The sequence below is a fragment of the Anguilla rostrata genome, chromosome 1 (assembly GCF_018555375.3).
Source record: "Anguilla rostrata isolate EN2019 chromosome 1, ASM1855537v3, whole genome shotgun sequence".
NCBI lineage: Eukaryota > Metazoa > Chordata > Actinopteri > Anguilliformes > Anguillidae > Anguilla > Anguilla rostrata.
Window position 1 is genome coordinate 85,902,697 of NC_057933.1, and position 21,496 is coordinate 85,924,192.

A 21,496-nucleotide genomic window follows, 5' to 3' on the forward strand; every position below is an offset into this window, starting at 1 on the left:
AAAAGAGAAGTTTTGCTAGGTAAGCTTACATTCTTATTGCACTTTTATTGACAAAACACTGTTGCCCTCCTCTCCCAAAAAAGAGATAATTAGATAAGCTGTTTGATAATTACATTCTGTTTCTTCTGAAACATATATGCAATATAATTGGATAGAATGCAAAGAAGCAATATACAATATAATTACAGATGAAGTAACACAAAAAGCCGCCCCTATAATATACATAACATACATTCTGATCACCTCTGGGCTTTTATATAATATTCACACGTAACAGCAAGACAACTGGCCAACATTTTCACAAGAATTCCATAATGATCATATACCGACCAGAATCCCTTCCCCCTCGTCAGTACAGATCAGAACTCTATACCTCATTAGTACAGATCAGAAGCCCTATACCTGCCCCCTCATTAGTACAGATCAGAATCCCTATACCTGCCCCCTCATTAGTACAGATCAGAACTCTATACCTGCCCCCTCATTAGTACAGATCAGAACTCTATACCTCATTAGTACAGATCAGAAGCCCTATACCTGCCCCCTCATTAGTACAGATCAGAATCCCTATACCTGCCCCCTCATTAGTACAGATCAGAATTATATACCTGCCCCCTCATTAGTACAGATCAGAACTCTATATCCGCCCCCTCAGTAGTACACAGACAATACCTTAAAAGGTGCAATTAAGCAATTAACATAAGAAATGATCTGATTGCATCACATAAAACAGATTCCAGGGTTCCCCAGAGATATGTCATAGCGCCTCTGGGCCAAATGCTAGTATGTCTGGGCAAAACTCAAAAAGGGAACAACTAATATCACAGATAAACACATTCAAATTCTAATATTGATGCCTGGCTCTTACAAACAGTTGACAATTTAATTGGCTGAGCCTTTCTATTCCTTGCATGAGACTGACAACCAAAAAGGTCCTTAATACTACAGTGTCTTCAGTTCCTATGGAGATTCAGCTTGTAAGCAGATCTGAGCTCCATCCAATCAGAGGGTGGCTGTTCTGGTTGCATCTTGAGCTCCAGCCAATCAGACAGTGGCAGTTCTGGGTGCCTCCTGGCTGTCCGCAAGGTTGAGCTTTTGACTTGAAAAGGGGCGTTAAGGTTAATGTAGCCAGCTAACGATATCTCCCCAGGCACAGCGAGGTTAAGGTTAATTTAGCCAGCTAACGATATCTCCCCGGGCACAGCGAGGTTAAGGGTCATTTAGCCAGCTAACGATATCTCCCCAGGCACAGTGAGGTTAAGGGTCATTTAGCCAGCTAACGATATCTCCCCAGGCACAGCGAGGTTAAGGGTCATTTAGCCAGCTAACGATATCTCCCCAGGCACAGCGAGATCAAGGGTCATTTAGCCAGCTAACCATATCTCCCCAGGCACAGCGAGATCAAGGGTCATTTAGCCAGCTAACGATATCTCCCCAGGCACAGCGAGGTTAAGGGTCATTTAGCCAGCTAACGATATCTCCCCAGGCACAGTGAGGTTCAGGGTCATTTAGCCAGCTAACGATATCTCCCCAGGCACAGCGAGGTTAAGGGTCATTTAGCCAGCTAATGATATCTCCTTGGTCCCCTTCTCTTCTCCATGTACACCAGATCCCTTGGCCCTGTAATATCTGCCCATGGCTTGTCCTATCATTCCTATGCCGACGACACGCAACTCTTTCTCTCCTTCTCCCCATCGGACACACAGGTCCCCGCCCGCATCTCCGCTTGCCTGAGGGACATACAGAGCTGGATGGACAATCACCACCTGAAGCTCAACCCGGGAAAGACGGAGCTAATCTTTATTCCTGCTCTATCCTCTCCCCTCCTCGACTTTTCCATTTCCTTAGGGGACACCGTAGTGGCATCATCACCCTGCGCCAAGAATCTCGGAGTGATGATGGACAACAGGCTGTCCCTCTCCAACAACATTGCAGCAGTAACCCGGGCATGCAGATTTTTCCTATACAACATCCGCAGAATCCGCCCCTTTCTCACCACCTACTCAACCCAGCTCCTGGTCCAAGCAATGGTTCTATCCCGCCTGGACTACTGCAACTCTCTTCTGGCTGGACTACCGGCATCTGCCACCAGACCCCTGCAGCTCATTCAGAATGCTGCGGCTCGTCTGGTCTTCAACCTCCCCAGACACTCCCACGTAACTCCCCTGCTCACTACCCTCCACTGGCTGCCTGTTATAGCTCGCATCAATTCAAAACATTGGTCCTAGCATACCAGGCAGTCAAGGGATCAGCCCCAGCATACCTTCACAAGATATTCAAACCCTACATGCCAGCCAGATCCCTCCGTTCTGCTACCTCAGGACGCCTAGCACCTCCCCCTCTTCGCACCTGCACTTCCAGAACACGTCTCCTGTCTGTTCTGGCCCCACGATGGTGGAATGACCTCCCTGTGGAGGTCAGAACAGCTGAGACTGTGACCCATTTCAAACGACGACTGAAGACCCACCTCTTCAGGCTGCACCTCTCCCCATCCCTCCCTTCCCCCCCTGTAAATGACTAAACTTAGGGTTGTAACTAGGCAGCTGTTTAATAGGTGACTTAGTTGATGCGCCAGTCTTAACGACTACTTGTATTTTTATTTATTTTTATTTTTCCATAGATTGCGTTGTTGCCGTTCTCGTTGTTAGTGTTAATCAGTTTAACCACCAGGGTCCAGGTTGAACTATGCGGTTGTTCCCTGTACTTGGACCGGTACTTCTCTCTAGGGGTTTCGTCATACTTGTTCCTGGTTATGGTTATACACTTTGTTGTACGTCGCTCTGGATAAGAGCGTCTGCCAAATGCCTGTAATGTAATGTAATGTAATGTAATCTCCCCAGGCACAGTGAGGTTCAGGGTCATTTAGCCAGCTAATGATATCTCCCCAGGCACAGCGAGGTTAAGGGTCATTTAGCCAGCTAATGATATCTCCCCAGGCACAGCGAGGTTAAGGGTCATTTAGCCAGCTAATGATATCTCCCCAGGCACAGAGAGGTTAAGGGTCATTTAGCCAGCTAACGATATCTCCCCGGGCACAGCGAGGTTAAGGGTCATTTAGCCAGCTAACAATATCTCCCCGGGCACAGCAAGGTTAAGGGTCATTTAGGCAGCTAATGATATCTCCCCGGGCACAGCGAGGTTAAGGGTCATTTAGGCAGCTAATGGTATCTCCCTTGGAACAGTGGGGTTAAAGGTAATTTAGGCAGCTAACGGCATCTCCCTTGGAACAGTGGGGTTAAAGGTCATTTAGGCAGTTAATGGCATCTCCCCTGGAACAGTGGGGTTAAAGGTCATTTAGGCAGTTAATGGCATCTCCCCTGGAACAGTGGGGTTAAAGGTCATTTAGGCAGTTAACGGCATCTCCCCTGGAACAGTGGGGTTAAAGTTCATTTAGGCAGTTAATGGCATCTCCCCTGGAACAGTGGGGTTAAAGGTCATTTAGGCAGTTAATGGCATCTCCCCTGGAACAGTGGGGTTAAAGGTCATTTAGGCAGCTAATGGTATCTCCCTTGGAACAGTGGGGTTAAAGGTCATTTAGGCAGTGAACGGCATCTCCCCTCGAGCAGTGGGATTAAAGGCTAATGCAACACAAGAGGCAGCTCTGCAGGGAGATGGTTTGAAAAATAGACAGTGAAGGTCACTGAATTCAAACAATTAGTATTTTTACCGTATGGGACATGTATTCTAGAAACCTGAATCAACATGCATAAAAAATTGTATGTTGAAAATTGAAACACTTACAGATTACAGATACCAGCAAATCTAGATGTGAACATTATACTGCAGGCACTTGGAGAAAAGAAGGTTCACATTGCTGAAATTTTAATTAGTTTCTTTCCTTCAATATGAAATGATTCACTTTTAAATCAGAGTTAATGCACAGAATGATATTAACCAATAATAAAATAACTATTATGACTGAACTGCCACAGTACATAATCCCTTGGCATGGTTTTAGACTGCAGTCTACATTTCACCCTTTCTGATGCTGCGGTCTACATTATCACTATATTTCACCCTCTCTGATGCTCCTGTCCAGGCTAAATGGTCTTAGCCCTTCCTGCAGATTTATCTCCATGAGAAAGGATACATGGATGAACTGAGCTCCTCCAGCTGAAAAACAAGAAAACATGCAGATTAGGAGAGCACAACATGCCCCCCCCCCCCCCCATAATCACCGCTTCAGTATCACACACCCCAATCACCTGCTTCAGTATCACCCCCCACCCCCCATTATCACCTGATTGGTATCAAACCACCCCCCCCCACAATCACCTGCTTCAGTATCACCCCCCCCCCAATCACCTGCAGAGGCTTCTGTAGAGCCTGTATTCTCTCTGTATTAAACAACAAGACTGACTCGCTGCAGGGTCAGGGGTCAGGGTTGACTCACTGCAGGGTCAGGGTCAGGGTTGACTCACTGCAGGGTCAGGGGTCAGGGTTGACTCACTGCAGGGTCAGGGGTCAGGGTTGACTCACTGCAGGGTCAGGGGTCAGGCTTGACTCACTGCAGGGTCAGGGGCCAGGCTTGACTCACTGCAGGGTCAGAGGTCAGGGTTCACTCACTGCAGGGTCAGGGGTCAGGGTTCACTCACTGCAGGGTCAGGGGTCAGGCTTGACTCACTGCAGGGTCAGAGGTCAGGGTTCATTCACTGCAGGGTCCGGGGTCAGGGTCAGGGTTCACTCACGTTGAGCAGAAGTTTGTCCATGTTGGTGTCGCTTGCACCCTTGCGTTGCTCCTCCGGCATCTCGTCCACCTCTCCATAGAGGTCAAAGTGCAAACGGGCCAGCTTCTCCTGCATTTCCCTCACATGCTCCATCTGATCGATAGAGCACTCGTTACCTGCCCACACAGCAGGAGAGAGATTGCGTGCTAGGTGGGTTAAATGGCTAGGAGAGTACTGGGTAGGCTAACTGGCTAGGACTGTGCAGAGTGGGTTAAATGGCTAGGTGTGAGCTAGGTGGGCTAAAGTGTGTGCTGGGTCGGTTAAATGGCTAGGTGTGAGCTACGTGTGTGCTAGGTGGACTAAATGGCCAGGTGTGTGCTAGGTGGGCTAAATTACATTTCCTCAACTACTACGAGGAAAGCTTAACACACCCAAGGTTTCTTTGCATAGGCGGGCTTGACAAAACCTAACAATCGCAAACAGACTTAGTCAGTATGGTTGTCATGCCTCCTAGTTTATCTTAACATTGCTTTCTGACCTATATAATGGACGGATACAAAGGACATTAAACATTCATATTGGCAAAAAGGAACACTGTTACCATCAACAAAGGGATGAGGGTTGAAACAAATTGCTAATAGAGTAAATTTGTTAATACCTTATTTACCCTGCTGCTATTTACCCTAAACCAACACTCTCATTAAATGCCCAACAGTTTATTTCTCAAGACCTCCGTCTCGCGGCTACGCCATGGATGTATAAAGAGAAGGGCTACATTAGATCACAACACAAAACAAAAAGTATAAAGTGTTTAAAGTGGCTTTAGTTTATCAAGCGATGTAAAAGAAGAAAAAAAAGGTGAAGGAGATGGTATGTTTGCCCACTAAATCAGAGTAGGACGGAGAATGGAGAGTTTTGTCTGTACATTCGGCAAATGCGGAATTTAGACGAGGGGTCCACTTTCTCTTATTTCCGAATGTGTGCTACGCGTTTTGATGACTTGCTGAAACGAGTAGCACCATTCATCAAACATGCGGGAACTCACAGAATTCCCATCTCTACAGAAGAGAGATTGGCGTAGACTCTCCGTACATTAGCATGTGAAGTCCGACCTTTGAACTCTCAACCATGACGTAACCAACCATGTGATATTTAGACCAATAGCTGAGAGGGGGAGGTTGTAGAACAAGAAAGAAGTTTTCCAAAAGTTCTCCCTGGAGGCCGTCGAACACTGCACCGTACGAACACACAACACCGTGTCTTTTAGGTCTTCAGTTGTTCTCATTGCTTCGTTTTGCTCAAAAAGTTCTACTTCTTACGAAGTATACTGCCTACTTAACCTTCCCCGGGAGACCTGGTTAGCATAAGTTACCTAATTAAAAGAGAGTCAGTTTGTGATACGGAAAACCCAGGGTTAAAGCTTAAGTTAGCTTGCGAAAACTGTAATCATTATTCATAGTACACCCCCTAATTAGACCACTGTGATGTTCTGAGTATTTATTTCACATTGAAAGCTCCTGCTTCATGATTGGTCACACTGAAAGCTCCTTCTCTGTGATTGATCACACTGAAAACTCGTGCTCTGTGATTGGTTCAACCTTTAAAGGCAGGATTCACCATGTGAAAATATGCCCAAAACTCTGAGCCAAACATTTCACTGCCTGTGCTCCGCTGGGCTGGTATAGGACATCAGAATCAGAATCAGGTTTATTGCCAAGTAGGTTTTCACATACAAGGAATTTGTTTTGGTCTGGTGATGCATAACAGTGAACATAAAATAAAATAAATAAAATGAAATAAAATAAACATAATATAGTGCAATAACAAAAACAAAGTGCAAACAGTAAACAATAAACAATAGTGCAAGGGGACAAAGTGTTATAATAAGTGCAGCTGCTTTGTCTGTTTGGTGTCCGTGGGGGTCAGGATAACAGACAGTGTCAGTGGGGGTCCTGGGCCTTGTTGATGAGGCCAGCTGCAGTCGGGGAAAAAACTGTTCTTGTGTCGTGAGGTTTTGGCCCTGATGGACCGCAGCTTCCTGCCAGAGGGGAGTGTTTGAAAGAGTTTGTGTCCAGGGTGGGAGGGGTCGGCCACAATCTTTCCTGCCCGCCTCAGGGCCCTGGAGGTGTGCAGGTCCTGGAGGGATGGCAGATTGCAGCCAATCACCCTCTTGTCCTTGGCAGTGGCAGCAGCATACCAGATGGTGATGGAGGAGGTGAGGATGGACTCGATGATGGCAGTGTAGAGGTGCACCATCATTGGCATTGGCAGGTTGAACTTCTTCAGCAGCCGCAGGAAGTACATCCTCTGCTGTGCCTTCTTGGTGAAGAAGCTGATGTTCAGCTCCCACTTGAGGTCCTGGGTGATGATGGTGCCCAGGAAGCGGAAGGACTCCACAGCGTCGACTGGGGAGTCACACAGGGTGATGGGGGCGGGTGGGGCTGGGTTCTTTCTGAAGTCCACAACCATCTCCACTGTCTTTAGAGCGTTGAGCTCCAGGTTGTTTTGGCTGCACCAGGACACCAGATGTTCAATCTCCCACCTGTAGGCAGACTCATCCCCACCAGAGCTGAGCCCAACAAGAGTGGTGTTGTCTGCAAACTTCAGGAGCTTGACTGACTGATGACTGGAGGTGCAGCTGTTAGTATACAGGGAGAAGAGTAGAGGGGAAATGACGCAGCCTTGAGGGGAACCAGTGCTGATGGTCCGGGATTCAGAGACATGTTTCCCCAGCTTCACGTGCTGCTTCCTGTCAGACAGGAAGTCGGTGATCCACCTGCAGGTGGAGTCAGGCACGTGCAGCTGGGAGAGCTTGTCCTGTAGCAGAGCCGGGATGATGGTATTAAAGGCGGAGCCAAAATTCACAAACAAGATCCTGGCGTAGGTCCCTGCAGTGTCCAGGTGCTGGAGGATGAAGTGGAGGGCCATGTTTACAGCATCGTCCACAGACCTGTTGGCTCTGTAGGCAAACTGCAGGGGGTCCAGGAGTGAGTCCGTGATGGTTTTGAGGTGAGACAGTACCAGACGCTCAAAACACTTCATTACCACAGAGGTCAGGGCGATGGGTCTGTAGTCATTGAGTTCTGTGGTCCTTGTTTTTTGGGGACGGGGATGATGGTAGAAGTCTTGAAGCAGGCTGGTACGTGGCATGTCTCCAGTGAGGTGTTAAAAATGTCTGTGAACACTGGAGACAGCTGATCGGCACAGTGCTTCAGGGTGGAGGGAGAGACAGAGTCTGGTTCAGCTGCTTTGCGGGGGTTCTGTCTCTTGAATAGCCTATTAACGTCCCTCTCCAGGAGGGAGAGAGTCGTCATTGTGACAGGGGAGGGGGCCTCTGAGGTGGGCAATTGTGGAGCAGCCCGGGCCCCTGGTAAGATGGGGGAGGAGGAGCTGGTGGTCTAGAGCTGGTGAATGGAGTCACGGGGATGGTGTCAGGACTGTCCAATTGTCTTTCAAATCGACAGTAGAACTCATTCATGGTGATCTGTCTGAGGCATAGCCGCGTTTCCACCAAAAGTACTTTTAGTCCCAGGAACTACTTTTCAAGGAACTAAAAGGTTCCTTCAGCCCATGGTTGTCTGCGTTTCCACCGCGGTCTAAAGTCCCGCGAAGATTAGGCAAATTAGCCCACTGACGTATGAAAAAGGGACGTTGTCGTCGGTCCATCTGTCCTATGATTTCTTCTGTAACCCCATACTACCACCGAAGTAGCCTACATTATTTTCTAACAACCGGGACAGTCCGGAGGGGTTTATTCCACTTATATACAACGGGCTACCAACAATGACTGTATATGGTTACTTTTGTATTTATTGATTTTTATCGATTTAATCACCTGGAATTGAAATATTCTTCTGCAGCCGTTTGGGCATATTTTACCGTTGTCAAGCAAAACTGTCGTTGGTAGTTGAACTTGGACCGTTGTTATGCATCAAATAGGATATAACAGGCCAATGGTCAGATTGTAACTGTTTTATATATCCTCTAAAACACATTCATTATGTTTTTATGCGAACATTCGCTTTCATGTCTTGACATCCGAAGCGACAGAATGCATTCACATTTATATGTATAACTGGCAACAACAGCAGAAAACATGCACACGTTGTAAACAATTTGCTGTTTGATTACTTTCTCGTCGTCAATTCCATATAGGCTAATCGCAAAATGACAAGAATAGAACGAAAACTCGGACTTGCGTGAAAATTTAAATTAGCAGTGGTACAGCCACCGTTTGCTTTCCTTCGAAGTTACTGCTAACCGAGCAGCAAAGTGTGCCCTCCAGATGCAAACCATGCACCATAAATTAGTCCATAGTCTTCCTGGTCTTTTTGTGGAATTGAAGAATGGCAGAGTGAAATTACGGCAGTCTGAAAAAGCTAAACGGACGATTACTAGAATTAACCGGTTATTTTACCCTGACAAAAAGTGCGGAAGGTGATTTCCAGTTTGCTTTTACTGTATCACCAATGTGAATTACGCAGAACTACCGCATACCTCACATAACTGTATCAAACGTTTTGAGTCAATTACAACGGGCTAACAAAGAAAATCCGGAAGAAAATATTCAGCAACGGAATTAAACCGTCTGAATGTTTTGGTACGTAATATGCTGTCCCAGCACGAATGCTTAGCATTTTATAAAACGAATACTAAAGCAAGAAAAGAACAGAAGAGCACACGTTATAGCCTAATTCCAAGATGTTGGCAGGCTATAACCAAAACTAGGCTACTGCGCCGCACAACATACAAGTTTGATTTGAAGTTATTATGAAAATAAATTGGTTTGCGGCTGCATATTTTTAAAATAAACACAAAAAAATGCTGCGAGTACTCGACCAATCAGAAATGTTCAGCGCTGCAAGCTCCACCCAAAAGGTTCCTGTACTTTCGGAAAGTACTACCCCCCGAACAGGAACTTTTTGGGGGGTAAAATAAAACCCCCGGAACTAAATTTAGATCCCAGTTCCTGCGGTGGAAACGCACTGAGTTCTTCAAAAGGTTCCTAGTTCCGGGGTAAAGTTCCTGCGGTGGAAACGCGGCTTACGACGTCATAGCCTCTGTGTACTCATCCAAACTGTTGGTAGCAGTCCTGAAAACATCCCAGTCAGTACAGTCCAAGCACGCATGAAGATCATCCATAGCTTCACTGGTCCACTTCTTAGATGTCCTCAAAACAGGTTTGCAGAGTTTTAATTTCTGCCTGTATGCAGGAATCAGGTGGACTATGACATGGTCAGAGTGTCCCAGTGCAGCGCGGGGGACGGTGTGATAGGCACGGTTGATTGTAGTGTAACAGTGATCTAAAGTGTTCTCCTCTCTGGTCGGGCATTTAATCAGCTGGAGGTATTTAGGCAGTTCGTGGCTGAGATTCCCTTTGTTAAAGTCGCCGAGGACAATAACGAAAGAGTCCGGGTTTGTCCGCTCCACACACAGTATCTGGTTGGTGAGCATGCACTGTGCTTCCTGTACGAGGGCTTGCGGTGGAATGTAAACACCGACCAGAATGAATGAAGCGAACTTGCGGGGGGAGTAGAAGGGTTTACAGTTAATGAAAAAAGTTTCCAGAACAGAAGAACAGTGCTACATAATGACTGTAACATCTTTACACCAGCCACTGTTAGTATAAAAACAAATACCTCCACTTTTCATTTTGCCGGAGAGCTCTGTGATGCGATCGGCTCTGAATAGCTGAAAGCCTGCCAGCTGCAGTGCAGAGTTCCAGATATTATCGCAAAACACTGAATTTACAAACAAAACAAGGCAAAACAATGCGCACCAACACACCGAGGCAGCCATCCGCGGCGCCATCTTAACATATAGGTATAGGAGAGCCTAGTGTTACTGTGTTGGTATAGGAGATCCTAGTGTAGCTGTGCTCTGCTGTGCTGGTATAGGATAGTCTAGTGTAGCTGTGCTCTGCTGGGCTGGAATAGGAGATCCTAGTGTAGCTGTGCTCTGCTGGGCTGGTATAGGAGATCCTAATGTAGCTGTGCTCTGCTGTACTGGTATAGGACAGCCTAGTGCAGCTGTGCTTTGCTGTGCTGGTATAGGAGATCCTAATGTAGCTGTGCTCTGCTGTACTGGTATAGGAGCTCCTAGTATAGCTGTGCTCTGCTGGGCTGGTATAGGACAGCCTAGTGTATGTGTGTTGGTATAGGAGTGCATACTGTAGCTGTGCTCTGCTGGGCTGGTAAAAGAGAGTCCGGTATACCTGTGCTCTGCTGGGCTGGTATATGAGAGCCTAGTGTTGCTGTGCTGGTATCGGAGAGCCTTATCGGAGGACGTTGTCGTCGGTCCATCTGTCCTATGATTTCTTCTGTAACCCCATACTACCACCGAAGTAGCCTACATTATTTTCTAATAACCGGGACAGTCCGGAGGGGTTTATTCCACTTATATACAACGGGCTACCAACAATGACTGTATATGGTTACTTTTGTATTTATTGATTTTTATCGATTTAATCACCTGGAATTGAAATATTCTTCTGCAGCCGTTTGGGCATATTTTACCGTTGTCAAGCAAAACTGTCGTTGGTAGTTGAACTTGGACCGTTGTTATGCATCAAATAGGATATAACAGGCCAATGGTCAGATTGTAACTGTTTTATATATCCTCTAAAACACATTCATTATGTTTTTATGCGAACATTCGCTTTCATGTCTTGACATCCGAGGCGACAGAATGCATTCACATTTCCAATATAACTGGCAACAACAGCAGAAAACCTGCACACGTTGTAAACAATTTGCTGTTTGATTACTTTCTCATCGTCAATTCCATATAGGCTAATCGCAAAATGACAAGAATAGAACGAAAACTCGGACTTGCGTGAAAATTTAAATTAGCAGTGGTACAGCCACCGTTTGCTTTCCTACGAAGTTACTGCTAGCCGAGCAGCGAAGTGTGCCCTCCAGATGCGAACCATGCACCATAAATTAGTCCATAGTCTTCCTGGGCTTTTTGCGAAATTGAAGAATGGCAGAGTGAAATTACGGCAGTCTGAAAAAGCTAAAGGGACGATTACTAGAATTAACCTGTTATTTTACCCTGACAAAAAGTGCAGAAGGGGATTTCCAATTTGCTTTTACTGTAGGCTATCACCAATGTGAATTACGCAGAACTACCGCATACCTCACATAACTGTATCAAACGTTTTGAGTCAACGGGCTAACAAAGAAAATCCGGAAGGATTGGAAAGTACTACCCCCCGAGCAGGAACCTTTTTGGGGGTAAAATAAAGCCCCCGGAACTAAATTTAGACCCTAGTTCCTGCGGTGGAAACCTTTTGGTTCCTCAAAAGGTTCCTAGTTCCGGGGTAAAGTTCCTGCGGTGGAAACGCGGCTTTAGTTGCAAGATACTAAATACGAAAATACTCTTTCTTGTTTTGAGTGCAGGGTCCTGTTGTTCTACCTTTAGAACTACTTTGAGCAGCCTACGCACCATATAACAAGTTATTTAGTTATTCATTTAGTTTCTGGAGCATAGGTTGGTCACATTTATAAATAAATAACATTTGATATTTACTCTGCAGCCTGTTGAAACCACACCATTCCTGCAATATTGTTCATTGAAATTACATACAGAACCAGCAGGTGAAGGTCCTAGCACAGAATTCTTGATAAGGACATAGTCCAGGCAGACTGATTTCTGTCTACAACCTCTGTAAAATAAATTATTTAAGACATGTCCATTAAAAACAAATTTGAGTGGAATCTCTATTATCCCGGATTCAGCTTTCCAGAACATTCGACTTCCCACAATTTGGACAGAGGGTTTATTTTTGTGAGGTTTTGAAGGCTGCAAAAATTTCCCCAATGTATTCCTATTGCCTGAGAATGCACCAAGAAGGTAGCAAGCTTTATACGATCAGTTAAATTATGGTCCCGACTTTTCAAATTCATCCCAGAATATCAGAAAATTAGGCCTAGGGTCCAAAATACTGAACCTATCCTTTAAGTTAACATAAAATTCCGGCATGTACAGTGAAGTACGTCAGAAGAATCTGCTTGACTCAGTACAACAGCACACCAAACGTGTTCGTGCCTGCAGACTAACTGCTTCACAGCCCTGCGCTCACCGAAGGCCTGCAGCTTGCCAGAGTGGAAGTCGTTGAGGAGGCTCAGCAGCCCCTTCTCCATCTCCTGGACATCAGACACATCTGTGAGGAAGGAGTGCTGGATAGGGGCTGATTGGGTGGCCTTCCCTGCTGGACCCGGAGGCCGGGGCTTGTCTCGTACACCTCTATGGGGCAGAAACACTCATCATACTCCTCTATGAAGCAGGAACACTCATCGTACACCACTATGGAGCAGAAGCAACCATTGTACACCTCTATGGGGCAGAACCACTCATCATACTCCTCTACAAAGCAGGAACACTCATCGTACACCTCTATGAAGCAAAAGGACTCATCGTACATCTCTATGGGGCAGAAATACTCATCGTATACCTCTATGAAGCCGAAGCATTCATCGTACACCTCGTCCCTGCACTACAGCATGGTGCCTTAACCGAATGAGCTGCCCAGCAGCAGTAAACCCCTACTCAAGTACATTTCTTTGGTTTGCATCCAAAGCTGTTTAAAATGAAACACAAACAATGCAACTAAACACTAATAAACAGTATTTCAAGTTATTTCTGAAACTGCAGGCCTTGTGCACACGCCTGCCCTCATGACCCCCACCTCTTATACTTGGTTTTCTGACTGGAGTGCGATCCAAACGGCAGGGCCCTGCCGGAGGTGGTATTTTTTCGGGCAGACGCAGGGGGTGCTGGCTGGTTTGTGGAGGGTCTGGGGCTTTTCCGCTTCAGCTTTCTCTCCTCCATTTGACCACAGCTTTGTTCCTTAAACCCTTGTGGGGAGAAAAACGAATTCACCTCAGGAAGACAGGCCAAGGCCACATGCTATATGTTAACCAAAGGGCTTGTTACATTTTCAAAAACTAGCCAGATATTTTAAGTTTTAGGAATCGCTTGTATAAAGTGACGCGATTTTCTGAATTTTTCTTCCAACACAACAGGTACCGTTTCTGCTGCTTTCCTATTTAGCTTAATGCAGTTAGCTACCTGATACTACAACGAATCAGCCAAACATGTTATTAACGTTGTTAGCCAAATAAAACATACCTAGCTCAAGGATGAACTAAGTTCTTACGTCAAGAGAGCTAGCCAGCAAGTTGAAATAACTGAACGAAGCAAACGAACCAGTTAAAAGTCAACCCAATCGTTCACCCTTAACTAGTTAGCTAACGTTATCTGACGTTACACTCCAAAAAAAAAAAAAACCAATGAGACTACCGTACACAACTCATCACCAACATTGGCTGGGTCGTGCTAACATATTAACAGCAAGCTTTAAAGGCACCCGAAAGCTAACTAGGTGTAAAGTTTATAAAGTTATTTTCAGTATCTACCCAAGCTAGCCTGACTTGCCTACAGTTACTCAAACTTGCTGCCAAGTTTAGGTAGGTAGGTAGTTAGCTAACTAGACTAGCCAATTCATGTCGAATGCACCCTACAAAACATTGACGGCTGATTCACTGGAATTCATGTGATTATCCGACACAATGCGGCAAACCGCACACCCTTACCTATGTATCACTATTAAATATTTTTGTATAAAACTATGTTCGCTTGCTTGACAGCTAACGTCCGCTACATTTCAACTTTCAGTGTTGTTTGCGTCCTACTTCCTTATTTTTTCATGTTCGTCAAATTACGTATCTAGTGCTTCATGGGAAATGAAGTTCTGATTCGTCTGTCTTCCATTAATGCGGTCCGGGCTGCAGAAATGATCCGGGTGACGTCATGTCATTCTAAAACAGGTGTTATAGCCATTATGACGTACTTAAAGTTTTGTTACAGTGTTCGTTGCTATGCCGACTGTGCCAGCTTGATGCATTCTGTGGCGATGAAGATTCAAAGATAGCTCCGCAATTTCTCTGGTTTAACGGGTTATTTTCCAACCTGAAATGCGATCATATTAGTAAACGGCTACATGTGTCATGTAACTTGCAAGTAGTTGGCTATCTCCCTAGATATTAATTAAATGTTTTAACATAAAATAATAATAAATGAAAAATCTACACAAAAAGGCTAAATAAATGTCGTGGTCGCGATCGCAGGCGTAGATGTAAGAAGGAAATGTCACAAAAAAAGAAAAAAGTACACCCTCATCTATGCTTTCCATAGATGATTTCAGCTGCATGCTCCCATATTACTGAAAATGATGTAGTGGTGGCTAGCTATAAGTACATACCGGTGTATGAGTGCTGTGTGCGTTGTGTTGATATTAGCGTAACGCTGGCTAGCCGAGCAGCTAACTAATTGTTAAGTAGCCTACTTACACCACTATATCACCCAGGTTTATACAATGTAATCCTGTGTTTGGTTAATTTTATTATGCAAATTCAAGTTAAACTATAGACATGGTGAAATATCAGAGATGGGACCACTGACTCTTTACCTATGGACAATCTAAAAAAAATTGTGAACGCGAGTGTACATATGTGGAATATTAATGTGATATTTGCTGTTTTTGTGGACTTAGCTTGCACTTTCCCACAATTCCATCAATGATAAGATCGGGACTCCAATAGCACCGAAAATTGATAGAATTCACTGAACATTCGATTGTTTACATTTATGGGGTTCTGATCCAGTGACATTACATTACATTTATTTGGCAGACGCTTTTATCCAAAGCGGCCTACAAAACACAGGTTCAATAAGATACCATTATGAGGGAGGGGGGAGTGTCGGAGGACCACACGCAACTGAACAGGGAATCGAAAAGCTTATCCCCAAGGAGATAAGCCACTGAAGCTAGAGGAAACGAGGACAGGAAAAAATAAAACACTGACAGGAGTGAAAACTCAAACTCCCTGTCAAACCTTAAAAAACGGCCAAACAAAAAAACAACCCTGTAAAAACAAGGGTGGGAAACAGAGAAACAAAAACACGGAGCACAGCTCAGGAACGAAAAATAGTTGGGATATAAACCAGGGAAACCCAACGTAACTGAGTCGCAGCTTAGACACGAAACAAAAAGTAAAACTTGGGGGTCGAACACAGAGATACCCAAGAACCCAAGACGCAACTTAGGAAAATGAAAAGGTAAAGCCCTAACAGTCTGCCGGCACAAAGCCCAGAAACACAGACCGAAATACAAACCTTCTAAGGGGGAAACACTTCTTGAGAAGCTAGAGAACAGGAGGTTTTTAAAACAGGCTCTGAAATACCTTACCAGCTCAATGAGAACGTAAGTTGACACTGAAGCAAGGATTGAAAGTCAAACAGTGTCTTAAATAGCCTTGCCTGACATAGGTGGCCGAAATCACGGCATAGGGAGAAATAATTGGAAACAGGTGCATCCAATAAGGTAATAATCAGGCCGGGAGGCCAAAAAACAGAACTACACCCCAAACCCATGACAACAATACTTATTTTGTCCAGCTATTTCTAGCCAGTGAAGTTTAGTTCACACAGTGAACACTATTCTGACCTAACCTCTGACAAGCCAACTAGGCAGAAGAACAAGCTACAATATTAGGACAAATACAAATTACCAAAAAGTGCTGGTATGGGGGAACATGTAACGAGTGTCATGAAAAAAGGGGGGGAATTTAGAATAAAATATACAGAATGGTGGTAGTTAGTCCAGGTATAGTCTGAAGAGATGAGTCTTCAGACCACGGCAGAAGACGGGTAGTGAGGGAGAGGTTCGAAGAGGGACAGGGAGTTCGTTCCACCACTGGGGAGCTAGGGTGGAGAAGCTCTGTGATCCCTTTACTCAGGTGGGAGGGGGTACAAGGCACCCTGCTGCTGCAGAGTGGAGTGGTCGAGCCGGCGTATAGGTTTGACTCATGTCCTGCAAGTAGATGGGGGCTGTCCTGTTGGCTGCATTCACCATTCACCAATGACATAATAGCTCTTACTGGTTGATTTTACAAGCTCATTTATGGCAGTTGGTTCTCTCAGAATTCTGGCTGATAGCCAGGTCAATATTTCCACCAGACACTTGATAAATCCCACCTTATAACTATAAAGTCCCAGCTCATTGGTGAATGGTATAAATGGATTTTGAAAATAGACACTTCATGCTACAACCATGATAATGTCGATGAGTGTGCTGTGAAGTTTATTTAGCGAACAACAAGGCTGAATCCTTCTGACATAATTTACATAGCAACTATACACACATTGCCTAATTTCACTCACTATGGTAAATGGTAAATGGACTGCATTTATATAGCACTTTTATCCAAAGCGCTTTACAATTGATGCCTCTCATTCGCCAGAGCAGTTAGGGGTTAGGTGTCTTGCTCAAGGACACTTCGACATGCCCAGGGCGGGGTTTGAACCGGCAACCCTTCAACTGCCAGACAATCGGTCTTACCTCCTGAGCTGTCTCGCCTCTATGGCCAACGAAATTGATAACGATTTAGAAGAAATTTAACTTTTAAAGATTTAATTCCATCTTCTACTGGGACTTGTCAGGGTTTTGGCAAGCGCAGAGTAAACACACCGGAGGCTCAAAAGGTAATTTTCCAAACAAAGAATTTACTTTCAAACAAACCGAGAACAAACAGAAGGCCGCGATGGGAAATTCTAAAAACTCACAGAAATACGTGAAAACCGAAAAACAAGCAAAGAAACTCAAAACACTCAAAACCTTGAAACATAATAAACAGGCAAGGGAACTCAGAACTCCTCAAAAAAGCAGAGTAACTCAAAAATACTTGAGACACAAGGAACAAACAGCAAGGGCAGAAAACAGTAGGATCCAGTACCCAACTCAGGCAAACAAAGAACTTGTATACACCGGGGCTAACAAGACACAGGAGAACAGGATGCACAATTAATCCAGAGAGGGAAGGGATAATGAGACACAGGCACAACAATGATTGAATAAATGAACACAATAATACAATTAAACACAGGAGAAAACAATGAGGCAAACAAACCAAAGTACAAAGATGAAAAATGCCGTCATCTGGCCGCCGAAAAAAGAATAACCAGAACCAAAAAGGCAGAATCCTGACAGGACTTTTGTTGTTTACTGAGGGTGTGACAGATAATTTAGGTGCCGTTGACTATAATTTAATGTTTTTCGCATTTACCGTTTGATTGAGCAACTACCGTTCAAAGTACATTTTTATGGGTTATAGCTGTCAGATTGCGCTAGCTACTTCACATTAACCTTGTACAGCGATCAATAAAGTACCACTTACTTCTTGTCACTTCTATCACCACTGTAATGAGCTAAAAAAAAGGCGACAAACTACCTTTCCTGTGAGAAATGTATTGTCGAGGTCACGCACATGCACATTCTAAAGCTCATCCCTACTAAAGGTTTAAGTCACACAGTGTTGCCGTATCATCTCTTGGTGAAGCCATAGAGCCATCCTCTATCCCTTTGCATCATCTGTTGAATATTGTGTATTCACTGCACTCAACAACTAGTTAGATATTTAAGGGGTTTTTATTAACATTTCTTTGTTTCTCTTACAGGTTCCATGTTGCTGCTGCATTTGAGCTAGCTCTTGAACTTCTGTGATTCTTTGTACTCTATGCTGGATTGAAAAACAACTAAAGAATGGAAGCGCCACCTACAGGTGAATATGACTTACAACCTAATTAGGCACAATACTAGAAAATAGTCAATATATTACACCATCAATAATCATATCGTGATCTGCTCTGGATATTTTAAGTTTTAGGTTATTTTGGTTTGTTGATGTTAATTAAGGTTTTTGGTGAATTATATTTATATATGTTCCTGAAAATTTTAGGACACTTCATCAGTATGGTACCTCAGAATCATCAGGTGTTTCGGCCTTTAAACCCTATACACCCTCCTCTGAGGCGGCCAGGCTGGGGTGATCAAGTCCCAATTTGTGTCCCATGTGTAATTGTGTTAGGGTCCTAGTATCAGGCCAAGAAATTTTTGTTTTGATATTGTAGATTGGTATTAGTACTTTGACTAATAACATTGAAGTTTTGGACAACTTTTAGGTCCTGGATTATTTTGGGGGTAAAGTATAAATGTCCTTGGTTACAGTAAGCTTATTGACAAGGTATCAGTCTGAAATATTTTTTTGTGTTCTCATCTCATCGAAATACTTAAGTATAATTCTTTTTAAACTGTTTTTTAGGTCCATTTTTCTTCTATGTGCCCTGCTGGTCTTTTCCCAAAACAACAATTTAGGGGGGTGAAGAAATTTGAAAGAGCCCAAACTGGTTTTGGTTCGACCAATTCACGCGTGTAGTGCATGATGGTCTGGTGGCGTGAGGGGTGCTAGTCACTGATAGAAAACTGGGAACCATTTAAGGTCTGTGGCCCCAGACCACCACACCCTACGTGCTGTCCAAGTGGACCCAGAGGGGCTGGATACTTACCTAGCTAGATCCAAGTGGTTTTTGTTAACACCGCTAGGTAGCCCAACCACCCGAGTCAAGCATGAGAAGGGTCTACATCTTGGGGCCTGCTCCAGTCTCCCCCAGATCAGATACGAGCGATACGTACCAGTCTGGGTTAACCTATAGATGGGGCGATTAGGGAATTAAAACAAAACAATCAGTGGGTAAAGTGACAATGGTATGAATTGGGGAATTACAATTACAATCAGGGCCCTGCCAGGAATAGTCCGTGGCTGCATAGCTACTAGGACAGGGATCGAGAGCCCATGCAGTCATGAGGGGGTGACAACCATACCCGCCTATCAAGAGCCAGCCCATGTAAAGTGGGGTCACAGCTGATTGACAGGACCTCGTCGCTCCTGCTAGCCGGAAGCGGGCCAGAGCATATTACTTCCCAACACATCTTTTTATCCACTGTTGAGGTGGACAAGATGTGGAAATTATTCTTCCCTGCTGAACTAAATGGCTGGGGTAAAAATATAGTCTCCATGGGGCACCCGGTAAGAATGCATAAAAACTTCTGTCTCTTCAATAAAGTTGAATACAACCTGATTCCTTTGTCGACAGAGATGGTGTGTGTGTGTGGTTCTATAAACATACAAAACAATGGCATAACATCAATCACAACTGTACTGTAATAATAATGTTGCATTAACAGAATTACTATTAACATACATAAAGGGAATATTACATGCATGTCATTCATGACATTCACAAATTTAAGTAACAGTGAACTCCTATATATATATATATATATATATATATGTGTGTGTGTGTGTGTATTACACACACGCAAAATGAAGCTCTGAGACTAACCAGTACAATGGATCACAATTATCAGCTAGCAACGCTCTCAGTTTAAAATAATAATCAGGGCAACTGACAACAATGAATAAACGTAACAACGTATAAACGCGAACTTATATTCGAATCATTCGTCTAGAATAGACTGGCGCTGTGCAATACTTCACCGATATTCAACAATGGATGCTGCAGATTCTAAAGTTCGCTTCTCCTAACTTTTCCTGAACTGTGCATCTGATTGTGTCGTCGCTACAACTCCGCGTTTCAGGTAAGCGTATCTTTACTTAATTTGTTCCTGCTGTTGTTAGTTAGAGAATATAGTTGTGCGTTAGTTTAGATAATCTCTCTTACATTTGTCTCAGCTGTTCTTAGTTAGAGAACATAGTTGTGCGTTTGTTCAGATAATCGCTCTTTAATTTATTTCAGTTGTTGTTAGAGAACATAATTGTGCTTTAGTTGAACAGTGTATGCAGTCACGTGATACTGTTAAATAACCCTGTATTGTCTTGCTAATTTCGAGTAGCTTCACCTGGTGCTATTCTGCCCTAACGAGCTCAATGCAATTACGTAATTGCCACCCCATTATTTTTAAACTCCAACTGAGGCTGCCGGAGGCGTAGGCCGCCTCGTCGTCAGCTTGCCATGTGTTTAACCCTGATTCCCTTGTGCCCGTTGCCTCGTTCCAGACGGGCCATCAACCACAGGCGGAACATATCTAACATGTCACCCCTGTGCACATCTCAGTAACTCACTGTTGTGGGTGGACTATGGAACTGTCAGTCAGCTGTCCAGAAAGTTGACTTCATTACTGCCTTTTATGTCTATGTGTGATATGTTGTTTTGATCTGCTGCTGTAACACCCAATTTTCCTCACTCAAAGACATGCATGTTAGGTGTGCTCCTGCAGTTGCCCTTGACCAAGGCACTGGCCTCAGAACTGGAGTTGGTCCCCAGGCGCTGCACTATGGCTGCCCACTACTCCCAAGTAACTAGGATGGGTCAAATGCAGAGGACAAATTACCCCATGGGGTTCAATAAAAGTACATCTTATATCTTATCCACCTGGGGATTAATAAAGTCTATTTTATCTTAACAAAAACAAAGTCTCTTGACTTCCTGACTCCCAGAGTAACTACAATTGCAGTAGGAGAATTTTAATGGACTGTTAATTTTTCTTAATTGTGCTTTTGTTGATCTGAGGAATTACTTATCCCAACAAGAAATGGCTGTAGATGCCATGAAGAAAAAGCTACATATGCACATAAATGAACAGCTTGTTAGAATTCCGGTATTGCAATTGTGCTTTGCAAACAACGTGCCAAACCGGACAGGACAAAGTTTGAAAAGCACTGGTCTGCAACACCAGTAGCAAGCAATCACTGCATTCTTAATTCAACATCAATCCTCACATTACCACTCAAACAACCAGAGAAACACTTTTCAGGTTCAAAAAAACAGAACATCAGTTACAGCAGGGTGAAGGATGATTAAATAGATTTTTTTCCACCAAAGTAATGTGTGTTCTGATGATTGGCCCAGATCTCTGACATGTCGGGTACAATCATAGAGGGCAATCAAAAAAAAAAAAAAAAAAAAAG

The 21,496-nt window shown here is 44.2% G+C and overlaps 1 protein-coding gene across 5 annotated transcripts; it reads right to left on the reverse strand.

Moving 5' to 3' along the window:
- Positions 1-25: 25 nt before the first annotated feature.
- On the reverse strand, positions 26-19,541 carry LOC135239029 (coiled-coil domain-containing protein 28A-like). Of its 5 annotated transcripts, XM_064307373.1 has the most exons (7): positions 14,264-14,378; positions 13,800-13,858; positions 13,357-13,525; positions 12,751-12,914; positions 4,689-4,843; positions 4,091-4,113; positions 26-1,099 (listed from the first exon to the last, which is right to left on the reverse strand). In XM_064307373.1, the coding sequence occupies exons 3-7, from the start codon at positions 13,497-13,499 to the stop codon at positions 1,045-1,047; spliced, it is 540 nt and encodes a 179-aa protein (XP_064163443.1). In that variant the 5' UTR covers positions 13,500-13,525; positions 13,800-13,858; positions 14,264-14,378; the 3' UTR covers positions 26-1,044. The 5 variants fall into 5 exon arrangements, with proteins under 5 accessions (XP_064163443.1, XP_064163453.1, XP_064163464.1 ...); XM_064307383.1 differs by lacking the exons at positions 13,800-13,858; positions 14,264-14,378 and adding an exon at positions 19,074-19,541; XM_064307394.1 differs by lacking the exons at positions 13,800-13,858; positions 14,264-14,378 and adding an exon at positions 15,919-15,940.
- Positions 19,542-21,496: the final 1,955 nt, after the last annotated feature.